The following is a 27,710-nucleotide window of genomic DNA, read 5'->3' on the forward strand; positions in this document are numbered from 1 at the left end:
TTGGTGTTCTGTTACCACCATTGAAGCCTTCCAAGCGCATTGCAACAAAAACACATACAAATGCACTGGAATTAAAGCCTGACAATCCCGTATTCAACAAAACTCAGCAAACATGAACTCTGATGGCCAAACCGTTGTTGCTGCTGCTGTCGTTGTTTGTATGCCTTGATAAAGGCTGTTGTTTCATAAACAAGCCCTAAATTCTGTTTCCCCCTCCTATCGCTTGCCTTTGGGACTCCTTAATAGCAATAGCTGCTGGTCTTATAAGACTAATAACGATGACGATTTTTTACCTGGCTCTCCAACATGTACAAGTGTGTGTGTGTGCAGTCATGGCTTTTTAGCATTTCTTTAGTTTGAGCCAACAAATGCAACAAGACAAAGTAACCAAGGAGGAGATGAAGAACATGAAGAATAACCAACCATAGTGATACTTCTTACAAGATCTGTCCATGTATGCGTCTATATGTGTTCTACAACATAATTAATGTATTCTTTTTTTCTTCTTACATTTCCCTTTTTCAGATTACAGAAGTTCTTGTGTGCATTCCTAGATTGGTTTGAGTGTGTGTATGTGTGGAACAAAAGAGAATCAAGAATATAAAATGCAACAAAGAGAGTCTCGAGCAACAAGTCAACAAGTTTAAGACCAGTTTAAACGATCGGTGATCTCGGCACCCCCTTAAAAACCAAGTGTGGTAAGGGGTGCCGCCGTAAAACACAAGCGAACAGCCATTTTGTTTTTCCTTTATCGCTGGCTGGCTTGTTTGCTTGCCTGCCACAAAATATTGCATTTGTGCCCGATAACCAACATCAGCGTTGTTTTGTGCCACAGCGTTTTTTTAAGGAAGCAACAAACATGACCTAAATAAAGAATGAGAAAAAGTGCATTCAAAACTTAAGATTTTGCAAATAACACCAGCAACAACAATAACATACAACAATCCCAAGTGAAAACCATTACAATGTACACACCAAAAAAAGAATGAAAATCTCAGCAAGATGTCTTCAAAAACTTAGCGATTACTTTTCTAAAACAATTTCTTTCTTTCTCCTCCTATCTGTCGCGTAACAACAACAATTACAGTATAACGTAATTCATTTATAACTAAAACTAATCGAAACATATTTCAGTGAAACACAAAAAAATAACATCATAGAATGAGAAAAAAGTGCAATATATTTTTTAAAGCAATTTAATTTAAAGCTCACATAAAGTGCAAAAATTCGAGAAAAATAAAAGTTTTAAACGACTCAGTCGCAACGACAACAGAACGCACAGATTTGTTGTCACCATTGGCGGGTAACAAAAAAAAAAAAAAAACCAACAACCAACCACATTGTCATCAACTAACTAACCCACCTACGACTGATTGAAAATAACAATTGTAATTCCGTCAAACGGACCAACTCGCGGCGAATACCAACGAAACACCATCGTCGTCGTCATCGACAGAAACGTCCATACAAAAAAAAAGAGTCTGCTGCAAACAGAATTTATAACTTTTTCAACAACAACAACACCAACAAATCACTGTGATACTTTTTATAAGGAGTATCACTCGGCTTACGCACGCACCCTCTCTCTCTTACACTCTACAATAGCTGCTGTGTGACCAGTACTTTGGGAGGACTATACGTCTAACAGGATGGCAACTTGGAAATACTTTTTGATCGGTGAGTACTGGGATTTGTAGCAAATTTGTTATGACAAACATTATTCGATTGCAGGCTGTAACAGCAACAACAGCAGTAGTTAGTTAGCAACAGACTGCTGACTACTGGTGTTGGTGTTGTTCGTTGCTGTTCGTTCATTGAGCGACAGGGCAACAAACCTTTTTACTTTAGTGTTTTCTAACTTATATTTATAGCCTGGTGCTACAGCTACTGTTATTGAATGTATTGGCTTTCTAGACATTGTAAGTGAGTGTGTTGCGTGTGGTGTACGTGATTTGCAATTTCAAGCTGGTCGGTGTTACACTACCACTGTTCAGCTTGTGTTCTGATTATTTGTTCGAATACGTTGTCCATGTTAGAAAGTTCTATTTTACGTTGTTGTTTTTTTGTTCTCCGTTCTAAAAATAGTTTTTATTGCTAAACGTTTAGCAGTAATAGTTTTGAAATTAGTTTTCGGGGATAAATATCGTTGAGGTTTTTAAATGAATTGTCTAAAAAAATTGATTTTCAAAAACTAGGTTAGGGATATATTTTTTATACACTTCATAGATTATGTTAGGGATACAATTTTAATAAAATTTCTTTTATAGTATATTAGGTTTGACTTTCCGTTTTTAAAGCCTCGATATAATGATTTTAGATCCTTGTCAGGATATACATCTGGGATGATTTAGCTATGGCCTGACGTTGTGTCCTTCGGAAAGAGTTGCAATAAGTGCTTAAATTTTGTATATACGTGTCTTTTGTCAGCAATCAAGTTGCAAGATGGGATCTAACGATCAACGTATAGCCAATATGACGTTACACCACCTCCACTCTCCGACTATCGATACTTTTAATGTTTTAAACAAATTTCCAAACCGAATTTTTTATTTCAAACCGGGTTGCTAAGTGTATGTTTTTGCAGTCCATTTCTTGGTCCATTTTTGGGTGTAACTCCCATTTCCACAATATTGATGATTTTGACCACGTTTTTTAGCCAAATTCGCTGTTATCGCAAAATCTATCAATGGACGTATATGGTTAGATACTAGCCCTTATAGCATCACCCTCAATTTTAGCATTTATATGTGTTTTAGATTTTAGGGAAATTCTCCATAAAAAATGGGAAAATTTTCCTGGAATAGGTGTACCTTTTTGAAATAAAATATAGATTCTATAGAACGATCTAGCCCGGAAAGCAAGTATGTAATAGCTATATACCATTCAAAGCTCTACTTCTATGAACACATTCTCTCAAAAAACAAACAAAAAATCCCGCAATTGACTAGCCTTTGCATTGGTTTTCAGAATTATAATACAAGGTGCACCCTCTCAGGGAATTTTAGTTTTCTGTTTACCTATAAATATACATACGTACGTATTTTACCATTTAGAATGTTGTTTATATAATTTATATAATGTTGTGTTTTAATTAACTCGAGCAATAAATGCATACAACAACAAGAACAACAAAAAAGATAATACCACAAAGAAAATAAAGATAAAAATCTCAGAGTTCAACAGACCTAATTGTAGCAAGATTTGTATGTAGGTATGTGTGTGGATATAACACCAGGGGTGTTCATCCATTAATATTTTATTTTTTTTTTATTTTCCACAAATAGTAAATGTTTACCTTTAATGAAGGAAACACTAACTCTTGGAACATTTGTTATTGTTAGGTGAAAAGGAAAGTATGATAAATATTTATAAAACGGAATTTTGTTTATTTGAGAGAGATTGGTTTATACGACGTGGCGGCTATAAACCTATAGCATCAATTGGTGTTCTAAATACCTTTATGGTGGGAAAGATAGAATTAAATGAAATCTATTTTAGATCCAAATATTTTAAATGTAGTTATTGTTATGGTGCCCAACTTTATATTTATGTTTAAGTAAAACCAGTGAGGTCTTAAAATTTTACAATCATCCTGTTATTGTTTAGTAGCATTTGGAACTAAATAACTTCGCCAAATACCGACCTCAATTGTTGTTTAAATATCTATATTAAAAATATTTTATGAATTTTTTCTTCTATATTTTGACACAATGCTTAAAGATACTTGCTATTATTACTATTATTATTAAATTGTCGATCTTTTGTTGATATCAGTCTCTTATTGAAAGAAACACATTAACTACTTTTTGAGTTCAGAAAAAAAGCACATGTTTATTCTTAAAATTAGAGGACCAAGACGATAAACAATGAAATTATTTTTGTTTTCAAAAAAAGTATATTTTTTTTTTTTTTTTGAATGGGAATTTGCAAAAAGGCCGTCTTTCCACATTCTCCCATCCGAATAGCATTATAAATAATAAATTATATGTAACAACCTATTAACATGGCATTTCTCGGGAATCCATTAAATCCTTGTACACAAAGTCCCCAACATGTAGACATTGAGAGACAGCAACCCACACACTCCCATATATCATTCATATATATATATATTGGTATGCTATTGCCACTGTCACTGCCTAGAGCATCAACTCACACTCATCATAAATAGATAGATGAATGAATGAAAGACTGGTTGACTGAATGACTGACTGCCTGCCTGCTTGCCTGAATATTACTTGTAAGGATCACATCAAGGACATGGTAAAATTGTGGCACTGTGTTAAAGCAACAAGAACAAAAGACGAAATCATTTTTTGTATAAAATATGCAAAATAAATTATAGCAAGAAAACAAGAGAAAACACACTTGCAAAGAATAAAATCTTTGCACTCACACATAGCAGTAAGATGTCTGTTGAGAGGATTTCTTACATACCATCATATGTGTTTGTTTGTTTATTTCCATAATTTATGGAAATTAGAAGAAGAAGGAAAAAAATCAAAACAAAAACGTTTGGACCACAATTATATTCAAGGATAACCTAGAAGAACGTGCTAAAAGTTGAGAGTTAGACCACATCAATACACATTAAAAATGCGTGTTTAGGAAAAGGATTCACAATTCATAATATTTTTTAGATAATTTGCTTGATTAGATGGGCATGAATATGGCCGCATGTCATTCCTGGGCCTAATAACTGACAGAAATACTCAAAAATGCAACCATACATTTTATTGGGTTTTATTGTCTATCTAATGCAGGATTCAAAGTACTGTGTATGGTTTTTTATGCCTTGAATCGGTGGGACCATTAATTGCAGTTAATAATCGCAATAATGGAAAAGACGAAGAAAGTAATTTTTTCTTTTCTATTTACAACAACAAATTGTTGTTGTCCAACACCAAGATTAGCAATACAACTCATACACCAAACCTCTTTGCAATTTCATTCAAATTCACCAAGTTGGTTGTAACTGTTAATTGCTGCATTTCAAAGCAAAAGAAAAACACACACACACATCGCTCATTTGCAACAATAAATTTGCTTAAAACAATCGGCCTATTAAATTGCCAACATTTAACACACACTCTTCTTGGCATTTCACATTATTTTTATTTTTACGATTTCGTCGTGCCCTTAAAGAAAAAATCAAAACGCGAAATGAAGGACTTTCTTCTGTGAATCTCGGTTATTTATTTGGCAAATGTGTGCGTGTGTTTGTGTGTGTGTAATACTACAATGTCGTGTTAATAAATACACACGCAATGAACGAGCACCCGGCTTTTGGTCTTAATTTTGCACTCATTCGAGCATAATTTCTGTTACTGGGCCATATCCATTTCAAGCCATGCCATGGATGATGATGACGATGATATCCTTCAAAAGGATATGCCTTTTGTACAAACGCTCATATAGCCAATTTTACATTTAAATGTAACAATGAGTGCGTGCCTGTCTGCCTCTTTGTGTGTGTGTACTTCTTTATCCGTTTGTTTTGTTGTGTTTTGAAGAGGATGAGGGGGGAAACGGAAATAAAGCCACTAAAGTAATAACTTGAAAAAATTGTAACGCATAAATTTTTTATACAGCTCTTCATTTTGCAGCATTGCTGCTGTCTGGCAGAGAGGCTGGTTTGGTGTATGTGATTTTTTTGCAACAACATTGTTCAGGCTCGTAAAATGTTTATATTAACGTACAAAAAAACCGCCATAACATATAAGACACGCAGAAACATTCACCCGGACAAAGTCCCATCCAGCCTCGCATGAGACGCCCAACAATAGCAACATTGTATGAAACAAAATGGAGAGGATGCGTAAAACTATGGCAATGTTTGAAAATACAAATGGGAAGTAGAAAAAAATCAAAAAATAAATAACTAAAAAAATATTTCCTGTAAGAAGGATTGCATTTTATTCGGGGAGTATAATTTCAACAGAAATGTAATTTACGAAGAAGAAGGTGCGATGGTTGATATATTGCAATTTTTCTATAGGAGTTGACAAAATATTTCTGAAAAAAAAAAACGTGTGATGGTCTCTTATTTGGCTTTAGTAATGGCTTTGAATGTTTGTCGATTCTTTCCCAAAAGTTTTGTTTCCGAATGAATGCTGTGTTTGAAGTCCAATCTGAGATAATTACTCTTTGAACTAGTAGCCCTACAATACCTAAGATGTCAAATGTCGGCAAAAATCGAAACTAAAATACAACATTCCGCTATAATTGTAATTGATAGTCTATAGAAATTTGAAATTACATCCACGTATAACTCTCCCCCGTTCCATCTATTTCGTCGGAATGTTTTTAAAATGTGTTGATAATTACAACTGATGAAATAGCCAAATTTTCAAAATGGCTTCAAACTAGCCATTAATGACTCTATTAAAATATGTTTGAAATTTAGAAATCCATTAATTTTAAATAATTATAGGAGTATTTGGATTTGGCGATTTCTTTGATATTTCAAAATATATATTTGTATGAGAAGTTCATGTATTTTAAACAAATATTAATCATATTTTTCAAAAGATACTCTGTATTTATTATTAAAAAATTTGTAATCAAATTAATTTAAAATTTGAGATTAGTTCAAAATCTCAACTATAAATTAACAACTACATGGTAACATTAATTTTGAAGTAATTATTTCTTTAATTAAGACATTTTAATAAAAAGTAAATAAAAAATAGTTTTGTGTATTGAACACAAAAGATTTTCTTTAAAAATTTTCAAATTATTTCCTTTTTTGTGTAATGATTCTTTAAAATTTGCCAGGTTTACAGTTTCAAACTTAAAAATTAATTGTCATTTTCCAATAACCTAAAAACATAAAACAACTAGAGTTTAACAAATAAATTGACAAAATTTATTACGATGAGATAGATTTAACGATTAAAACCATACACTAATCAGAATTTGATCTAGCTGAGTTTTTGGCGGGCACCCATCAAATTGGTTTCGCTTGAATAAAAATGATTATTTTGTCGTTACCACAACAATGCTGACACTTTGGCTTATAAAAATGTTTTTTTTTTATTTGGAAATTTTGAAAAATATCCTATTATAACAACTAACCAAAAAAGAAAAAAAAAACACACACACTCACATCGATAATAAATTGTTGATTGGATTTGGTTGCGCTCGCATACAACACCATACGCCATAATATAAAATGATATATGAGCTGCCAAAAAGTCCAGACTTTTCTGTTGCTCCAGCTCCAAAAAAAAAGAAAAGAAAAACTTTTTGGCAGTTTTTTTTCTGTGCCACCAATATGTTTTAATTGAAATAAGAAGAAGAAAAAACACCAACGAATATGAATGAAAACTAAGCATGTAAGAGTATGAAACAAATAAAGGTATGTATGTGCGAGTTTGTCTATATCATTGCATTATAATTTCAAGAGTTTCCAGGTACTCGAAACTTTGCTTTGCACAGCAGAGCACACATGTTTTAGTTTTCAGTTTTTTTTGCTTTTTTTGTTCCGGGTTTCTGGTTTGCATTGTTGATATCGATTGAATTGGAATGAGGTGAACACCACCACACAATATTGGAAAAATAGTCTGGAGAGCTATACTCACAATGCAGTGCAGCTGCAATTTGAGTATATGCTGCAGGCCAAAGGCAACACTTCTACTATAATCCCCTTAGACCACCAGAAGGGGATTTTGAAATGGCTATAACCCGATGGTGTTATATGACTCAAAACTATACCAAATTTATTTTTTATTTTTGTTTTGAAAAAACCATTTCCATTTTATTCACTTTTGGATAGACAGGCATTCGTCTGGTTTTTTTTTATTTCCCCCTTTTATTGTTGTTGTTGTTTATATTTAGTTTATATTGTTAGATTCGTTTTTGTTGTTGTTGTTGTTTATAAATTTATTTCACAAAACATTTTGGTTTTTTTAACTTTTAATAAACAATTGTATAAACAAGCAAATACAATTCAACAACAACATCAACTCACTCATCCAGGTATTTATATAAACTATGTATGTGTATATGAAAAAACATATTGTGGCATATCTATGTGTGCGTGTGTGTTACAAAAACGAATCAATCGCACCACTTAGTAAAAAAAATATATCCTCTGGGTCCTACGAAACGATATTGTAAAGTTAAAAAAATGGAATTGAAAAATCAATAACCTGGACTTTGGGTGATTTGACTGAATAAACGTAGTCTGCAAAAATTTAATGCCGCATGAGGGTCTTAAATATTCAATTCCTTTTTAAAAGCTGAAAAAGTTGCCTATGAGTTTTTGAAATTTTCTGGTAAGACTTAAAGTGCTGGTAGATTTTCTAAATACATGTAAAATTGAAACCGAACTGATCTGCATATGGCGAAATCTCAGCCACTTTTACGATATTTCGATATACTCGTAGTTCGGTAATTTCGTGTGCATTGACCAAGTTTTTCAACCGAATTGGCTGTAGTTTGATATTTTGGGTACCCATTGGCCCACTTTTTAGGGTAGCATGTTCTTTCGTTAAAGCAAGCATATAACGGTACCTTTCATTATTCGGATTTTTGAAATTTGTTCAAACGAATTGAATGTAATTTAAGGGGACCCCCCATTCACGGGGTCAACATTTTTTTTTTGATTTAATTCGAATCTACACTAATTCAATAATGTCCCTACAAAATTTCAAGTGAAAATCTCAAGAACTCTTGAAAATATAGCCGATTTATTGTGTCACTTGATAGTGGCGGTTAAAGGTCTTCTTAAACTTTAAACGCGTTTTTCTCTTTTGCGAATGGCGGGCACGATAACTCAAAAACTAATAACCCAATCGATTCCAAATTTTTACACGTTTCTCTGTGAGTGTATAGCTATCGTATGAACTAGGATAAAGCCAATCGGTGAAGATCTTCCTTTTTTAACTTGGTTTTTGGTCAAAAATCGGCCATTTTCCAAAAATATTTTTTTAATGGTCCGCCATTTTGTTAATTTTAAAGCGAAGTCAATAATCCTAGTTCATACGAGAGCCAGCTATGTACTCTTTCTAACACCGTTGGAATTTTCTGATTCCGATATTCCAGTGAGGAGTTATCATGCCCGCCATCAAAAATAAGGACTTTTCTTTAATTACAAAAAAACAACAACAAAACAAAACAATTTTTTTTTTTTTGTAAATTATGTTTTTTCTCTTTCAAATCTCCAAATATATATGTGCAAAGTTACAAAACTTAACAAGCATTGGTTTTGATTTACCAGCCCATTGAAAATCTTGAAAAATTGAAATCGAGATTGGGTGGGGTTCCCTTAATATTTTGGGTTCTCATTGAGTGGCAAATTGTTTTGGTATAGCCCCCACATTATTGTATATTCTGTCAATTTTTTATTTTGAGGCTTTCGGCATACTTCAGGTCCTAACTCCTATTTCCAATCTGGGAGTATGTAGTTAGTACATTCATAACTACGATGGAATTTAGAAAAGACATGGAATTAGTAGGTATTCGTATAACCTTAATACCGCCCGTATTGTTCAGTTAATAATGTAGTTTTTCTGATTTTCTGTTTGTTCATTTCGAATTTACATTTTTTTATTAATAATATTTCGTTGTTCATTTATTAATTTAATGTGTAATAAGCTTATTTGCTATTTTTATTTCGGTCTATTGAATGATCGCCGGCATAATGATGAGCATAATGATGATTTCAAACAAATACAATTGAACACAATAATATAACTCTTCCTCCTCTCGCCATGTCTCTATGCAAATGACCATTGAATAAATATTGAATAAACTTTGCAGGCGAATGACTTCATATAAAGCCAACAGAAGGAGCACGTGTTGCAACATCGAATAGGTTCCAAACAATAATGAAAACCCGAACCATTAAAAACTTATGGCAATATGACGAACAAAAGTGGCCATAGTAATTATTATAAAGTAAAGAGTGCAATTGTGTATTGGTAGAATTGAATTAGGGATGGCAATGGGGAATCAATTTTCTCAAAATTTTCACAAATAACAAAAGCAAAAAAGTTTAAGAAAAGTCTTATTAGAAAACCGGAATATAATACAAAATAATTCGGGACAGTCCAATTCAAATTTCCCTCGCAATCTGAAATAATAGGAGAATACAAATTTATGTGGTCATAATCATGTTTTGATCACAACCACAAGCTAGCTGAATGTGTTCAATTACTCAGTCCCCCAAAATATCCCAATCGGCATCTCTAATATTTCTATTGTAGCTTTAGCTTGACTGCTGTCATAAATTAAATTATTGCCAACAACAAGAACAACTGCAACACCAATATCAGGAACACACTACTATATATATGTGTATAAGTAGAACTTGATCGAGTAAACGAAAACCAACCGGTACAACAACAGAAATTATAATGAAATTTCTGTTGTTAAATGCTGTTTTCAATGAGGCCTGGCTGGCTGGCTTCTCCCACATAATCGAGTACTCTGTTGCATGCATGTGTGCCTCACCCTCAATTAGGCACGCGAATATTATATGTACCCCCAAAAATATAAGTGGTGGAGGCCGCTGTTGTTGTTTTTTGTTTGTGGATAATATTGTTGATTGTTTGGTTGCTTGCCTGCCTGCCAGTAGTCCTGGACTAGAGAGCAGAGCTGTGGTGTGGTGCCACTTACTTACCAATATAATTCCACACATAGCACCTAGCAAGCGCACACACACACACTCACTTACTCACCTAGTGTTTGGCATGTTAGACTCTTGGCCCCGTGTACTTTAAAATCCGTGTATGCTACGTTTTGCCAACGAGTGTGTGTGTGCGTGCTCGTTCGTACGTGTGTTTGTAAAAGTCTCGAGTTTATAAAAATGCATAACAGCAATTTGGGTCAAATGAAATCAAGTAGAAAAGTGTTTAAGTGTAATGAACACCTAAACAACTACAACAACAATAAGCTTAAAACTACAACAACTATTGAACAGAAACGATGATGACAACAACAACAACAAGAACAAAAACAACAATCAATGCATATAAATTAAGTTATTTAAATGGAAAACTCTTTAACTAACACCCAAATACTTGTGTGAATGTGTGTTTGCTTGTATGTATGTAGCACTTATGGCATAAATACCCTCACACTCACATTCAAAGTCCAAAGTCGTGGTGGGTTAAATCAATGCCCTCCTCGTGACTGTTTGGCTGGTTGCTTCTTTGGTTCTCGGTAGTGTAGTGTCTTAATTGAATGCCAGAACTGTCCAAGAATTTATAGGCAAAATATCAAAAGGCTTTGTAGTCTGCATGTCTCTTTTATTCTCGCCTTGTATGCCGGTGTGTGTGCGTTTGGGTGGGTGGGCGCTTGCCTGGCTGGTGGCTCATAAATAAGCGTGCTTATTTTCTGCCAACAGATTCAAATCAATTTGTAATGAAATTCCAAACACGCATTTCTCCAAACAATCGAACATAAACGTGCAAATATTTATTGGTTAAAGAACCCATCAATCGTCGACTAGTTAAAGTCTTTATTTTGACATGAAGTTGTTTTTTGTTGGGGCTTTGCCATGTATCTTCGGCTTCTGTTTAAGTATTTTTGTTGTATATCGTAGATGATAGCAATTGACGGAAATGTCAAAATAAATTTCAATAATTTGAGTGTCTTAAAGAATTTATGTTTGGAAGGAGGGAACTTGATACGTTGTGTAATATGAAAAGCTATAATAAGGAGAGTCTTAATGAGATTAGAGATTGATAAAAAACGATGTTAGTATTTGGGGGGAAATTTTATTTTTATGGAAAGTATTGACTGTATTATGATTGTCCATCTCCTGGTGGAATACATAAAAAGTTCGGTGCGGCTGATTTTTTTTTTTGCGTTTTTACTATGCTTGGTTACTCATATTATTACTCATATAACAGTTCCAACCGATCTCAAGAAGTTTAAGGGTATTTTTAAAGCAATTTTGTTTGGGTTTTTCAGGTTATCATCGTGTAAAATACCTCCTCATAGATACTGCTTCACGTTTACATCTTGTCCCCATGAGAAGTCCAAGCATATATTTTAAAAAAGTGGTTCTAGTTTAACATTTCTGCATGATCGTAGTCTATCGTATCTCTTCATATGACTACATATATTCAAATCAGGGAATGCTTTGCGCTGACGGTGAGAGCAACTTTGATGCGAGAAAATATTGGTATTTTTTCGCCATATTTTTGAAATTTTGTTTCAAATCGAATTTCAAGACATTTTTTTAATTTCACTTTTACTGAGAAAATACAAGTTTCTGTTTAATTTTGAATACAAAGCAAAATAAACTAAACAAAAATCATCATCTGATGAACACCAGTCAACGCCCCACAATAGCATCAATACTTTCTCTTGGAGAAAAAAACAAAGTGAAATATTACGTTATTATTTTCAAAAGAGAATACCCAATATTTTTGTCAAAACAGTACTAAAAAGATGTGGCCACGCTCATGGTATTGAACCAAAAAATGACAATGCCTTCCTCTTTGCAAGTAGTAAGTCATTAAATAATTATTGAGACAAGTGTTCCTAACAATGAATGATGATGACGAAGATATTCTTGCTGTGTTGAACAGCTGTGGATGGACAGCAAGGTGTATGTATGTATGTATGTATATATGTATCGATATGATATTTTAAACAACAGGTAGAAAGAAAGGTTCTACATAGATACACAAAAGAAAATTATAAGCCATAATTAAAAACGTATTAAGAATTTTTTTCCATTGGTCTTTTGGTTTTTTATGGGAAGTATTGACTTTGCTGTCTCTACCTTTTTCTGTGAAATAAAAAAGAGGGAATATAAAATATGATACAGAAAAAAGGAAATTAATGATGAAAATATTGTGGAGAGATGGATAAAAGAACAGCTCAACAGCATTATGTAATAATTTATAATTTTTGTCTATTTTTAAATTTTAAATGTGTTTGGTGCTGCCAGAGAGAATGTGTTGAGAGAATGACTGATAAGTTGAAAGAAATATTTTAATAAATTCTTTGGTTATTTTATTATGGTTATTTTTTCAAAACCAGTTATTGTTATTTATAATTTAAATTATGTAAAAAAGTGTTTTTATGAATGCCTCATAAATTACGCTTATAAAAACGCATAGTTAACACTTTATTCATGGTTAAACAGAAATATGTAAATAAATGTGGACAGTGGTGAAGAAAAGAACACATTTATTTTTTGAAATATATTCACGGTGTTGCAATTTCTAAAAAAATAAGAAAAGTATTAATGATAATATGTACATCTTAATTTTATTTGTTTAATATTATTACACACACTTTTAAATATATTTTTTGTATTTAAAAATGATATATACTTAATTTTGGTACACCCTGTCTTAGATTGACACACATATAAAATGCGTATAAAACTTCAGTAGATAAACAGCAGTTAGTTTTATTAGATTTAAATAAAACAAAAAACAACAAATTTTCAAATAAAATAAACCAATGCAATCGTGCTGTAATATCAACATAATCTTTACAAAAAAATGGCGAATTATTAAAAAACAAATTATTATTATTTTCGTCTTTTTTTGTGTTACACAATCTTTTTTTCCATTTACACACATATTTTGTTGGTAATGGTTTTTCTTCATCGATTTTGTTATTCATTTTATAATTTTCATCAAATTTATGGCTTATTTTAGAATTGTTTGTTTTTGTTGTTTGCCAGGAATATTTTTCCAGGAATTATGGATTTTTAATTTGGCTTAAATAACACACACAAATTAATCTAAGCGAATTAAATTTATTTTATTGGTTCGCTGCTGCCGAGTGTGTTTTTTTTCAATCATCCATCTATGGTAACGAAAATGTTGTGTTGATGACACGTTAAATGATTTTGTTGAAACCTCAATTTTTGTTGGTAATTATTAAATGAACTAATTGAAATGTTATAAAATAACTGTAAAGAGAAGTGTTTTAGGAAATTTCATTAATTTCTAAAATTAAGCGATTTCCAAGAATGGCTTTTAACGCAAATGCTGAGTGTGGAAACTACAATAGTATTTAGTATTTTAAAAAACTACGCTTTTGATAAGGTCTCCAAAAATGTTTCAAAAAAAACTACGCCTTTGCGAAGGTCTCCAAAAATGTTTTAAAAAAACTACGCCTTTGCGAAGGTCTTCAAAAAATATTTTGAAAAAATGCACGCCTTTGCGAAGGTCTTCAAAACATATTTTTGAAAAATCCACTCCTTTGTTAAGGTCTCGAAAAAATATTTTTAAAAAATCCGCGCCTTTGCTAAGGTCTTCAAAACAGTTTTTAAAATCCACAACTTTTCTAAAAATTCACGCCTTTTTTGGAGACCTTAGAACTTTTGGAAGATTTTTCTTTTGCATAAAAACATATGAAGACCCAAAAATAGGTGTTTGATCATCTTTTGGAATAATTATCTTTCCATAGAACCATTTCTACAAAGTTCCCTGTAAAATCATTGAATATATGCCATTTTTTAAACCATAACGACTTTTTAACATTTTGAAGATTTTATTTTTCGTCAATTTAGTTTTGTTTCCAACTATGCGCTAATGCCCATTTTAGAGCATTGCCAAAAAATGTCCCCACACCTTTCACATTTCTTTCTCTCCCTAATACATCATGTCTTCATAAATTGTCCACATAGATAAAAAAAGAAAAACAAATTGGAAAATGTGTCATTTGAAATTTTTGTAAATAAATAATGAAATTGTCAGCAATTCTTTCAAGTGGTGTTCTTCTACTAGTGTTGTTACAGCAAAAAAAAAAAAGGAGCAAGCAAAAATAAACATAAAACACTTTTGAAATAGAAATCATCAGCTGGTCAGTCAGTATACAACGACGAAAGACAATAACAACAACAACAGCATATCGAAGAAACTTTTGAAAATTAATTGATTTATTATTCCTCTATTCTTTGTGATTTTTGCCTTGGTTACTTTTTCGACAATAGTGGCCAATACCCCCAAATGACCACCCTTCCCCCCTTTTAAATAACACTTCAACATATTGGCTAGGATAACATGTAACCCCATGTGTGTACGAGTGTGTGTGTGCGTGCGTGTGTATACAGATGTAAACAAAGGGCAAAAACCAAAGTGAAGAAACTCAAGGAGACAACATTACATGTTCATAAAAGTTTAAATGATAAATAACCCTATAAGCATATATCTTTTAGACAAGACATCTACATACATCTTCAACATGCCTATGTAAATATGTATGTATGAGTGTATTTGTGTATTCTTCATGCATATACAAGTTGTTAAAACAAACAAATTACAAATTCATCGCATGAACTATGTATCGGTATTCGTTAAGACACCCATAAGCGAGAGACGGAGAAAGGCAGAGTGAGATAGTATGCCCAACACCAACAACAACAAATCCAATACTAACTCACAAAAATTCCACATGATCAGATTCTTTGATTCTTCTTCTTCATTTAAAAGGAAATCATCTTGTTCTTGTTATTCTTATATGTTGTGTTTTTATTTTCTTACCTTTTATCTCATCTATCACCTCCACTCCTTTCCTCTAGATTGGGTATCTTTGAATTCCTTCAGAGACGTATTCCTTACGTTATGTTTTGTGTGAATGTGTGTGTGTCTGTATGTATATATTGTCGGTATTGGATACATTCAACGTACCGTAACGACATACGTACCCTTTGATAGTAAAGAAAAATAACTAACAAAGACAACAAGTCAAATAACAGCAACACCAGCAACAAATGCAAAGTAAGCAAAAAAAAACAACAACAACAAATCAAATGAAAAGCCAATCAGTGTATTGACCACAAAACAATATTAAATATGTACAACTACAATTGAATGCATACGAAGAATATATAGAGAAATATAAAACAAATGCCTGGATAATATATAGAGAGTGCTAAAAAGTGGTATACAGATCTTATAGGAAATAGAGATGACAAGAGATTTTCATTTGAAATTTGTTTACGATTTAAACGAATCCACAAATTTATTGTTTGTCATCTATTTTCGCCAAAATATGTATGTATGCACCTTTAATGTTACTCTCTGTAAAGGAATTTGGAACATATCTATTGTTGCAAATATGTTGTTTTCCCCCGAAATGTACCCAAAATCTGCAGTAACAACAATATCAACATCATCATCTGGGAGTTACATCTGATTGGTCATTAAAGGCTACAACAATTGACCTTTTGTGGAATCCCCATATTAACATGATACGCATACAAATTTGCCATCGTGATTTCGGTTAGCCGAAGAAGAATAACAACAGGAACAAAAACCATAGAGGCCTTTTAACATCAAAAAACAAAACAAAAAGAGATAACCCAAGCTTTTTTTCCAAACAAAAAATATTTTTCCAGACATTTGAGGTCTTGACTTGCAAAGAATTTTTGCTACTCTTTTTTGTAGGATTTTGTGTGCGTTTTTTTTTCTTTATGGAGCACATGTGGTAATTTTGCTGCAGACCGTTTTTTTTTCTACAAAAAAAGACATCAGTTGTTTTATATTTGCCTCAGTAGCTAGATTGTTATAATTTATTAAATGGGCAAAACATCAGCAGTGGCAGCGAAGAAAAATACCAAACTTACATAGCCGCCTCAATAATAATGAAGAGCAAACCAAACAAATTATCTTCAAATTGAGCAAAAATAACAACAACAGCAACATAATTCATAAATGCAAAGAACAACGCCATCGTTATTGCTTTAAAGAGTGTGGGTTGTAGATGGAGGAGATGGTAATTAAGACAATTCGCTTTGCTGCTGCTGACCACAAAAAGAATTTCGTTTTTTTTTTGCCATCCATCGAAAGGTCATTGAAATGATGTCCATTAAATTATCGTTCTCTCTGTGTGAGTGTGTGTGTAGCGAGTTTCCTTCTGTTTCAGTAGACCCCAAAAGAATTATGAGTGAGTGGCTTCTGTTTTACGTTACGTTTTATGGCAAAAATCCATTATTCGCCAAAGATAAGTTTATCTAATTCGTATAACAAATAAATCTGGTCTGGAGTAAAAAATAAAAACACAAACCAAATTGTTGTTGTATTTTTTTGCTCTATGCCACACAATTTGTTTGAATTACAGGCATGAATACTACCGGGCGGCAAACAGTAACAACAACAGACACACGTTTCAAATTTTCGTTGTTTTTTTTCTCCTTACATTTAAAATGATTATTTTTTTTTATAAAATTTTATTATTCGAGGAACGTGTTATATAGACAGACACACGCACATATGATAGGCGTCACAACGCATCATGTTTTTTTTTCTTCGTCATATAAAATACATATATATTTTTTTGGTTTGTTAGAATGCCGGCATCGACTTTTTATTTTTTGTGTTTTGTTTAATGAGTCTCTAATCTTAGACTAATTTAATATTCCGACTCGGAATGTAACGACTTCTTAATGTTGTGTTGTTTTTGTTAGTAGTGGGGTTTTTTATGGTTCGTGTAAAGAATTTTTAAGTTTTTCGGGATTTTTTTTTAATGTTTTGTGTACAGTTAAACCTGAGTTTTGGAAATAACAGAATAGTAAATGTATAGTAAACTAAAATTGTTGCTGTAGAATTAAAAGGTTCCTTTTGAGGACAATTAGGACAGATTTTAAATATAAGGGGGACGAGCCATTAATATCCATTTGATTCTCGATTTTAATTTTTCAAGATTTTCAATAGGCTGGTAAATCAATACCAATGCTTGTTAAGGTTTGTAACTTTGCACATATATATTTGAAGATTTAAAAAAGAAGAAAAATAATTTACAAAAAATGTTTGTTATTGTTTTGTTGTTGTATTTTGTAATTAAAGAAAAGTCCTTATTTTTTATGGCGGGCATGATAACTCCTCACTAGATCATCGGAATCCGAAAATTCCAACGGTGTTAGAAAGAGTACATGTCTGGCTCTCGTATGAACTAGGATTATTGACTTCGCTCTAAAATGAACATAATGGCAGACCTTTGAAAAAATATTTTAGAAAAATCGCCGAATTTTGACCAAAAACCAAGTTAAAAAATTAGGAAGATCTTCACCGATTGGCTTTATCCTAGTTTATACGATAACTATACACTCACAGGGAAAGGTGTAAAAATTTGAAAATGGTTATTGTTTTTTTTTGCCCGCCATTCGCAAAAGAGAAAAACGCGTTTAAAGTTTGAGAAGCCCTTTAGCCGTCACTTGATGCTGACACAATAAATCGGCTATATCTTCAAGAGTTCTTGAGATTTTCACTTGAAATTTTGTAGAGACATTCTTGAATTAGTGTAGAATCGAATTAAATCAAAAAAATTTTGACCTCGAGAAAGGGGGGGGGGGTCCCCTTAATGATAGACAACTATTTGAAGAGAATTCTACCCAGCTAATAATTGTTTCCGAGACTTTTCAGAGATTTAGAAATTGTGCCGATTTTCTTTAAGCTTACGTTTAGAATTTCGGCATCAGAATCGACGGAGATTCGGAACGAATTGGGAAAAGTGTTTGCTGGTTATCTACAACATTGATTTCCACTGGGACAAAATTAATTTTAAAAAATATTATAATAATTTGTTATAATAATACTCGATAATATATAAAAAGAGTTAATATAGTAAAAGGTAAACTGAATTGAAATCGTAAATAAAATTAAAAATATAATAAAATAACATCCCTTAGGTTCAGAATAGAAGTGCTTATTTTATTGCGTGGTTCCAAAATCTGGACCCTTTTTGATATCCTACAACTTGCTGAATTTTATTTAAGATTTTTTTTTATTTGAAAATGGTTATATCTTGCAGTAATATTTAAAAAAAAATACGTACAAAATTTCCAAAATTATACTTCAAAACAAATTTTTGTTTTATATTTGTGACAACGTAACGTGCATTCCCACTATTAGCAATTACAGGCCGAGAATTTAACAAAATTTAATCTAAACAATAGATTTTATTCAATTGCCGTCTTAAAAATATTAAGAAAAAATACTGGCCATTATTTATATTAATTTGCATAAGGCCATTGACGCTAATAACGGCACACCACCACCATAATTCTGTCAAGCTTAACCAAAAACAACAAAATAAAAACCTCACAAATTAATGCACAACAAAAAGATGGGAAAACAACAGCAACAACAACATTGAAGTTCAAAATAAGAAAAAATGCATATAATTTTTAATTAATCATCCAAAATACCCTCAAGAGGATAAAGAGCTACAGTAGCTGGTTGGCTGGCGTATGACGTTTGATTCTCTGTATTTTTGTTTCTTTTTTTGGAAGGGTATTATGCAGACGGCATACAATTTTTTACCCGACAGACGCACAAAATCCACCACTTGATTCAGAATGCATGCATTAATATAAAAATGTGAAATAATAGCTTTTAATATATTTGGGGTTCTTCTGTGTGCAGCTTTTAATAATTAAAAAAAATCATACAAAATGCTCATGGAGTATTTCCAATAATACGTATAATAAACAATATTAATAAATATCACTGTTATCAACTGCAATTAAAATTTACAAAAACCAAAAAAAAATAATTCTTTATTTTTTCATTATTAAAATTTATAATAGAAAAATTTAAACTTTTCAAAGTCAGCCGGGTATTCCTTAAATTGTTGATCAATAAAAGGAAAATTAAAAAAATCCTTTTTTTTATTTTCAATTAATATATTTTTTTAATAGCCTTTTTCTCATTTTCTGTGAGATGTTATTTTTATTATGATTGGAAATGCATTTCAATGGCTGTTCTGCTCTCTATTCAATGCCATTAACATTATTAATCTATAACGAAGGAAGAAATGCAAGAGGTTTTAATTAAAATAATTAGTTTATTGAAATGAATACTAATATTTGTGTTTACCATCACGTGCTGTGAATGGGCGTGTATGTGTTTGATTTATATAAAGGATATACGATAACCTATAGCTGTTTATAGTTTAGTGGAAAAAAATAGATAATATTATATTACATATAATAATATATTAGGCAGATTGCTATTATGCCATATTTATGCATTAAATGCAAATTACCCAACAATTAAATATTCAATTAAAATAACATTTATATAAAAATAATTTGGTTTTTTTATTATATGTATGTATATGTATTATTAATTGACGTAACTAAGGTTACCTGGCCTATAATCCACTTCTCATCCTTCGATATTTTGAGAGAATAGAATTTGATATTTGGCGGGATTGAGCCTATTTTGAATGAGATTGAGCCGGACTATTTTGAAAGAGATTGAGCCTGAGTATTTTGAATTAAAATAAAGTAATATTTTTAAAATCCACTATTAAGTGCGTAAATCTGCCACCATTTAAAAAGACTTATTTAAAAATACCTTAAATTATATTTTTTGTATAATTTTTGTTATTGATTTTTTTTTGTTAAAAATGATTATTTTTTTTGTAATTTATTTTGATTACATTTCCATCTGGATTTACATATCTCCAGAAGTGGACTGCATTTCGCATTGCTAAGCCACTTAACATGCCTTTGGATAATTCATAAATAAATCCCCATTAGTAATGGTACAACAATTGCACTTGAGTGAATATTTTACGAATTACTGTTGTTGACGAAATACTTTAGCCACAAACAAAATATAAAAAAAACCAACATCCATGTATTTCATTTATCGTCTAATGGCAATTTCATTTAAGCTCCTAATATTTGTTATTAAAAAACTGAACATTTTTATTTTTGGTAGGAGAAGGGATATGATAGACATAACTTAGAGACTTAACAAAAACAAAAAACCAAAAAAGGATATTACAGGCAAAAGTTTTAAATGAAAACATCAGTTGTCATTTTGGTACAAAACACCACACATATATATCTAAATATGTATAGAGGTATGTGGATGATAGGAAAAACGAAGCAGCAGCAGCAAACATCCTCAATTTAATTGAATGCATTTGTGTTTTAATTTGTGTGTATTTACTAGAATAAATTCAATGACTAACATATGTATGCGAACATACACATATACATAGTTATATATGTTTGCACATATTTGTAGCTCTCTGTGGCCATTTGAGATTTCTAGATTTGCAAAAATTTCGTATTTTGTTTTGATTTGGAGCATTTCATTTTGTTGGCTTCCTGTTGGATGAATGTGTTTTTTTGTTGTTCTTGGACTTTTTACGTGTGTGTTTGTGTGTGTGTGCATGTGAATGCTTTCCGGTCCTCAGTGTCTCTGTTAATTTTAAAATACTCTTTCACATATAACATACCTCAGAGTCCTACTGTCAAATAATTTCATTTGTTGTTGTTTGTTTTTTTTGTCTATTGTTTATTCAACTTGTTGTTGTTGTTTATTTTATATAGTCTAGAAATGAAATCAAATTAAATGAATTTTAATACAATGACATTTTGCATTTGTGATTTTTTTCTTGCTGTTGTTGTTGTTCAATTTCCTAAAATAACAGCAAACATTTTCCTGAGGACAGTGATTCTTGGAATCACGTGAAAAAATTTTTGGGACTATTTTATTTCCATAGAAACATTAGTCTTTGTTTTTTTGTGGTACTTTGTTTCATAACATTTCTGTTTTGGAGTCCATAAAGTATATAACCCTTTATTGAAGTAAGCCCGTAAATTTTTTTTATTATTTTCAAAACTGGTCTAGCATTCTTCCCTTTTTTATTATTTAACATTAAATGAATAAATGAAGATAATGTCATATGTACTTATGTTTTAGATTTCAGGTTTACGCTTTTGATGTAACCAAAAAAATAAACATATTTCGTTGGAAACAAATTTTTGTGGCATTTTTATTTTTCTATGGAAATTAAAAATTAAAATTAAAAAAAAATGCAAAAATTAAACTACGGTAAAATTTAATTTCAAAAAAATACAATTCTCAATAACGGTCCACTTTGTAATATAGCCTTCATATAGACATAGACACATAATAAAAACACAAATTATTAAAATTTTCACTAAATTAATAGAAATTGAAACCAATTTAAAAACTTTGATGTATATTGTTCGATCTTGATGTAGTGTAAGGTGGTGGCGTTTTTTATACGAGTTGACTAAATTTCTTAGCTAAATATAGCTGTAAAAAGCCCGCCGATTTTATGTACTTAAATGGTGGCTAACGTAACAATTGAATTGATTGTAGTTCAATAGTTCGTGTTATCTTTGGATACAAAATTGTATAAAAAATTACCTCAAGCAACCAAGTAAAAAATATCCACCTTGAATTACTGTTAATACCGAGTGAACTAAAACTGATCTTTTTATTTTTAAAGTTTGACAGTTGCTAATTCTTTTTTTAAAATCTGACTTTTTCCCAGCCCACTGTTCCCATCGTACAGACACACATATATATTTTAAACAATAACCTATAATTCCAGTGGAAGCAAAAAAATAAAGATTTATCAAATCGTTTTATGGGCCATTTCATGGTTGTTCAATTTCGTTGTGGATTTTAAAATTAAGTGACTTTTTTTGAAAGAACAAAAAACAAAAAAATGATCCCTTAAGGATTCCAGCTGGAAATGGTATGCAACGAAGCCATTAGCAAAACAGACAAAGCATGAAAATTAAGCTTAAAACGTTAAATACCACACGCACACACATAGAGACAATTTGACGGAGACAAATACAACGATGACAAAGTGTTTACATTGCAATTCTTTAATACCTCTTACGCCTTTGTCCCCCTCTTAAATTGCACGCACCTCTATTGCGTAGCCCAAAAGGTGGTGGTTGGTGGCATTACTTATGACTTGACTGCCAGTATTGATACGCTTAAAGGAGGGGGGATAACCACTTGCAACCACCGCCACAACAACATCAAACGATAAATGGAAACTCGATGCACGTGCATTTACAATTTGGTATTTTTTCGGATGACTCTAACCCCTTTGTGGCCTGAAAATTGGGATTTTTTGTTAACATATCAGAGTAGCTGTCATTAGGTTGACAAGCGTAACTGCGTTATTTCTGTGTTACTCAATGATGATCGTCGTCATCATCGTCATCGCCAGCGTTTTTTTTTTTTGCGTAAACCCATATATAAATAAAAAACCAAAGGGCTCAAGGGTAGATTTACAGAGAAAAATCACACTTGCTACATTCACACACACTCACTCACACACCGAGAGATTTTGATTTCAACTATAAAATCCACCACTAAAGGATTTTAAAATAAATGTGTATGTGCCACTTTTTTACGCTCAGACTTGTGAAATTGTTAAAAATGTGACTTTGTTTGCTTTTTTATATGGCTTTTACAAATTACCCCATGCAAAAATGAAGCAATACATATGCAGACAGACATCCATCCCCCCAAAAGCCATCATCACTACAATATTTTTTTTTCTTGTTTTAAAAATCTGTTCCTGAACCTGAACTAAAAAAAAACAACAAAAAGAAGAAAAACATTTGTTTGAATGTGTAAATTTTATTCGTGTTGCCCGGTTCCTGTTCCGGTTTCCTTTAGTTGCAATTAATATATCGTCTGTCAGCAAGCACATAGCCACCCTCCCGGTTTTCGTTTTCGTTCTTTTTGTTCTGCAACGGGTTTGTTGTCATTCTTAATGTTCGTCCGATCCGCTTCAGTTTTTTTTATTTTTAAATAAAGCAAATGGTCTGTTGACTTCTTTGGTTTTGTGTGTTAAGTCGGCCCGGATTGTGGCTGCGGGAACACAGGTTAAGGGATTGTTTCACAATTTTTTTTTTAAAGCACATTGTCGTTAGTAGTTTTTCAGCCTGATATCTGTCTGCTGGGTGGGTGGGTGTTGCCTGACAAATGTTTAATGTGTCGCTTTAAACGTTTCAAATCATGTTTATGATAATTTTTTTGATTAGATTTAATTTAAACTTCTGTGTGATGTTAAAATTTTTTATACCTTTGGGAAATTAGTTGAATTTGTAGAATCTCGCCATTTGATATGAAGATAGTTGTGTGAGTTTTTGCCAACATCTGTTAGATGCAGCTGTTGTTTTAATTTGATTAATTTTTTAATCAGTTGGGGAAGCTGTAACAAATGTCATTAATCGAAAAGCTTACAATGGAAAGAAATCAACCCCTGGTATATTTTTTATAAGAAGAAAAGTCGAATTTCGAATATCACGTGTGACCGCTAGCAATATTTATATGTTAACCCTTTATGGCAGATGCTATAAAAGTGGACTTATACCGAAATATTTTCATATATTTAATAAAGAACGGGACTGGGTCTAAGAAAAATAAATTGATGTTACTTTTGCTGGAAAATGATCCTAAAAAATGGCGAACATTTTGGGGATCGAACAAAATTTGCAGCACTTGCTTCGTAGATTTACGACTCTACGTTTTTGATTATAATTCCTTTTATATTTTATAATTTAAACCTTTGACTAAATTTTCGAAAGCTAAGACTTTCTTGCATCTTTAAAGGTGCTACATCTATAGCTTGATTAGTCTGGCGTAGTGTTTATACACCAATTAAGACTTCAGTTATTTTGCTGTATTTTGATCTGAAAAAAATCATTATCTTTTGGGATGCTGTTGAGTTTTTTGTGATATATTGTTGTTGTGTTGTTACAGAGGAAGAGCTATATATTTTTTTTAATTTTTTCCAACTGTGAAGTTCTTTCAAATATTCCATTCTTATGTGAAAGTACTTCTAATATCTACAACTTATAAAGTGCAAAAATCCTCTATTTCATTGCAATTTAACTTAAAAAACAAACTTCATTTGATGTGCCCATTACATCCATTCTGTTAGAATCCAATACCAGCTAGGCAAATCCAAATAACTTAGCAATGGATAAACTCCCTTCGGTCTCATAACTTAAGCTTCATCAAATAAAAGCAGCTATTAATTGAAAAACAGAAAGAAAGAAACAGTTCTTTTCTTTTCCAACTTCTTTATGATCATTGCATTATTTGCGTTGCTTCTTCTACTTTATTGTGCTACTTGAAAAGTTCTACATTTTTACACCTGATTCTCTAATATGTTATTTTTTCTTTTTTCTCTTTCTCGTTTTAGGTAAGTGTTTTATGATGGTATGGAAGGCAATGCCAAATCCTCCCCCCTACCCCTAAGGCAAGGCCAGGCGGCAAGTACAAGTATGTTTCATATCAGACATTCAGAAATACCCGAGCCAGAGTATTTGCTGGTAACGAGACCCTTTTTTGCAAATCGTTAAATCGTTGTGCAAGTTAGATTTTTATGATGATGCGGCGGCGGCTGCGGCAATGTTTGTGGTGTATGTGTGTGTCTGTGTATTTACGTAAGTGGCACAAAGGAGCTTTAGCCACGTTATTTCTCATATGGGACTAATTTACGACTATCTGTAGTAAATGTGCCAAATTAAATATCATTAGAAGCCATAAACATTATAACAAATTGTTTGTGATGATTTTGTGTTGGGGATGTGATTGCAAGGCGAAAGAAAGCGTAAAAACGTCACTTGGATTTTTTTGCCATCAATATATAGGTATACATATTTTTGGTCACACATGCATACAAACATATAACTGGGATTAAATTTATGACATGACTTTTTGTTTATTTCGATTTGTTAAGGTTTGTCGCAGGTTTGATGTGTGTGTGTGTTAAAAAGGTGTTCACAACCATAACGTGACACGTTGCCATCATGTTATTGGACACAATAGAAATTTCCCTTAATGAAACAAAACGAAAAAAATTGATTTCTACTACATTGTTCCGACAAGTGTTCCTTTTGTTATGCCACTTACAAATATTGCTAATCGATATGACATCGTAAACACTCACCCTCTCTCCCCCACATTGCGTTGAAGTAGCACTCCCTGGGCTCAAATACTTTGGTTAACCCAAATCGCCCGAGAAAAGTCAATCAACCACAAATGTAATATTGAAGAAGGACGAAGCAATTATACAAACGTTCCTTACTCCCTCTCCCTCAGCCAGTCAACACACATTCCATCCACCCTTGTCCCGAAAAAAAACATACCACAGTTTTGGACGCGAAATTTTTGAAATCTAAAACGTTTGAACATATAGTACAGAGAGGGTAGGATGTCAATAGATGTGCTAGTCAACGAACAAACAGACAAAAGCGTTTATTAAATAACGTGTAAAACTATCAATTAAATAGCAATCATAGATAAATCAACAGTTTAGTTTCTACTGGGATCCACTTGAGGGTTGACGGGGGGTTATGTTTTGAGTAGACAGACCGTTTCATATCCCTTTGGTGTTGTGGGTAACTAGTACTGGTAAATAGAAGCGAAGAAGCGAACTAACTAGAATACAATGATTATTATTGGGTAATAACACTTTTGTTATCTCTTGTATATTTTATGAAGGATAATGGTAGATACAGTGGAACATATTTAGCATATGTGAATGAAATAAATAAATTATTGAAGCAAACTTTAACACAAAATAATCTCAATAAATAAATAAAGCTACAACCGAGTAATAATTATTGGATCCCTGACTTATTGTTATAGAGAAATTCCATTTTTTGCAAATTATTTTAACTCGTTGGTCGTTTTTGAAAGGTTCCACTGTATTTTAACTAGCTTTTATCGAATTTTCTTTTCAACCTTTAGTGGTTGACGTCGTTTTTATTATACACTTTTTTATTTTTTTCTTTCCACAATTTCGTTTTGTATATGACAGACATTTAATTTAAGTTAAAAGTTATCATGGCCAAAAATAAATGCTACAATTTCTTCAAGCACATAACCCCCAAAAAGTGAAGAAAGTGTAGAATAAGCAGAAACACAAAGTAATAAAAGAAAGCTGAATATATATGTGCGCAACAACAACAACAAGGTAACCCAAAATGAAGATCATCCCACACAAAGTTCTTGAAAGTAAGAAAAAAAGAAGAAGACAGATTTTGGGTTTTTTGTTCATTTCATTTTTCCTCTTCTTCTTTTTCTTGCGAAGAAGAATAAAAATGTTTTTCTTTTTTAAAATTGACACAAATGATAAATTGAAAAACGAAATCTGCTATTTCAAGGACAATATGGAAAGGTGGAGATAGATGAAAAAAAGTCATGGGATAAAAGAAATTATTTTTATTCAATTTATAGTTGCGTTTCAATCAATATATTTTTTTAATTTCTTAAAATAATAAAACACATACAAAATTTATTCTTTCTCAGAATATATTTTTGAAAAAAAGCTCCGAAAATCTTTGCTCAATAGAAAACTATATGTTTCACAATAGTCCAATCTTTTCCCAATTTTTATCGAAGTTTGAATGAACTCACTCAATAAATATATTTTTGCTCGTATTTTATATTGGACCCTATCAAAAAAGTTCTATTTTTTTGTTTTATATCTGCAAATGTTCACACCCATAACTATCCCTAAAAACACTTTCTTAGCAAGAAATATAAAGCTTGAAAATATTTCATTCACCTTAATGTAATAGACAATAAATTTCGAAATAATACACCCGCCAAAAAATATACCACAAGTTGAAGGACATTTCTCCAAAGAGAAATGTGGCAATAATTTTGCCATTTGAAAAAAGCAAACCAAAAAATCTTATTTTTTTGGTAGTGCTTAACTTTAAGAAACACTTAAACTTCTCTGGGTGTATGGATGTGTGTGTTAGCATTGCTTAATGTTAATAACATTTAAAATTTATTATAGTCTACTTTTAGGGGGTCTCCTTTTTTGTAAAGAATTTAGTATTTAACGTTAATAACATTTCTAAATTTATGAAGAAGCTTTTCTTTACTCCATTTTCCTCTTTTTTCGTGTTTGAATTTCAGGCCATAAAAATGGATATGAGAATGTCCGTTTTTTCTACTGCTGCTTCT

At 31.8% G+C, this 27,710-nt stretch overlaps 1 protein-coding gene across 1 annotated transcript in view; it reads left to right on the forward strand.

Annotated features, from left to right (window-relative positions):
- Window positions 1–1,643: 1,643 nt before the first annotated feature.
- The window catches only part of LOC133331904 (cell adhesion molecule DSCAM), a 177,433-nt gene continuing 151,366 nt past the window's right edge, over window positions 1,644–27,710 (forward strand). The window contains exon 1 of the mRNA XM_061540295.1: window positions 1,644–1,677. Coding sequence (XP_061396279.1) covers window positions 1,650–1,677 — 28 coding nt within the window. The 5' untranslated portion in view covers window positions 1,644–1,649. The remainder of the gene's footprint in view (window positions 1,678–27,710) is intronic.

This window comes from Musca vetustissima, unplaced genomic scaffold (genome assembly GCF_032173495.1).
Source record: "Musca vetustissima isolate MV318-11 ecotype Yass unplaced genomic scaffold, APGP_CSIRO_Mvet_v1 utg10935, whole genome shotgun sequence".
Classification (NCBI taxonomy): domain Eukaryota; kingdom Metazoa; phylum Arthropoda; class Insecta; order Diptera; family Muscidae; genus Musca; species Musca vetustissima.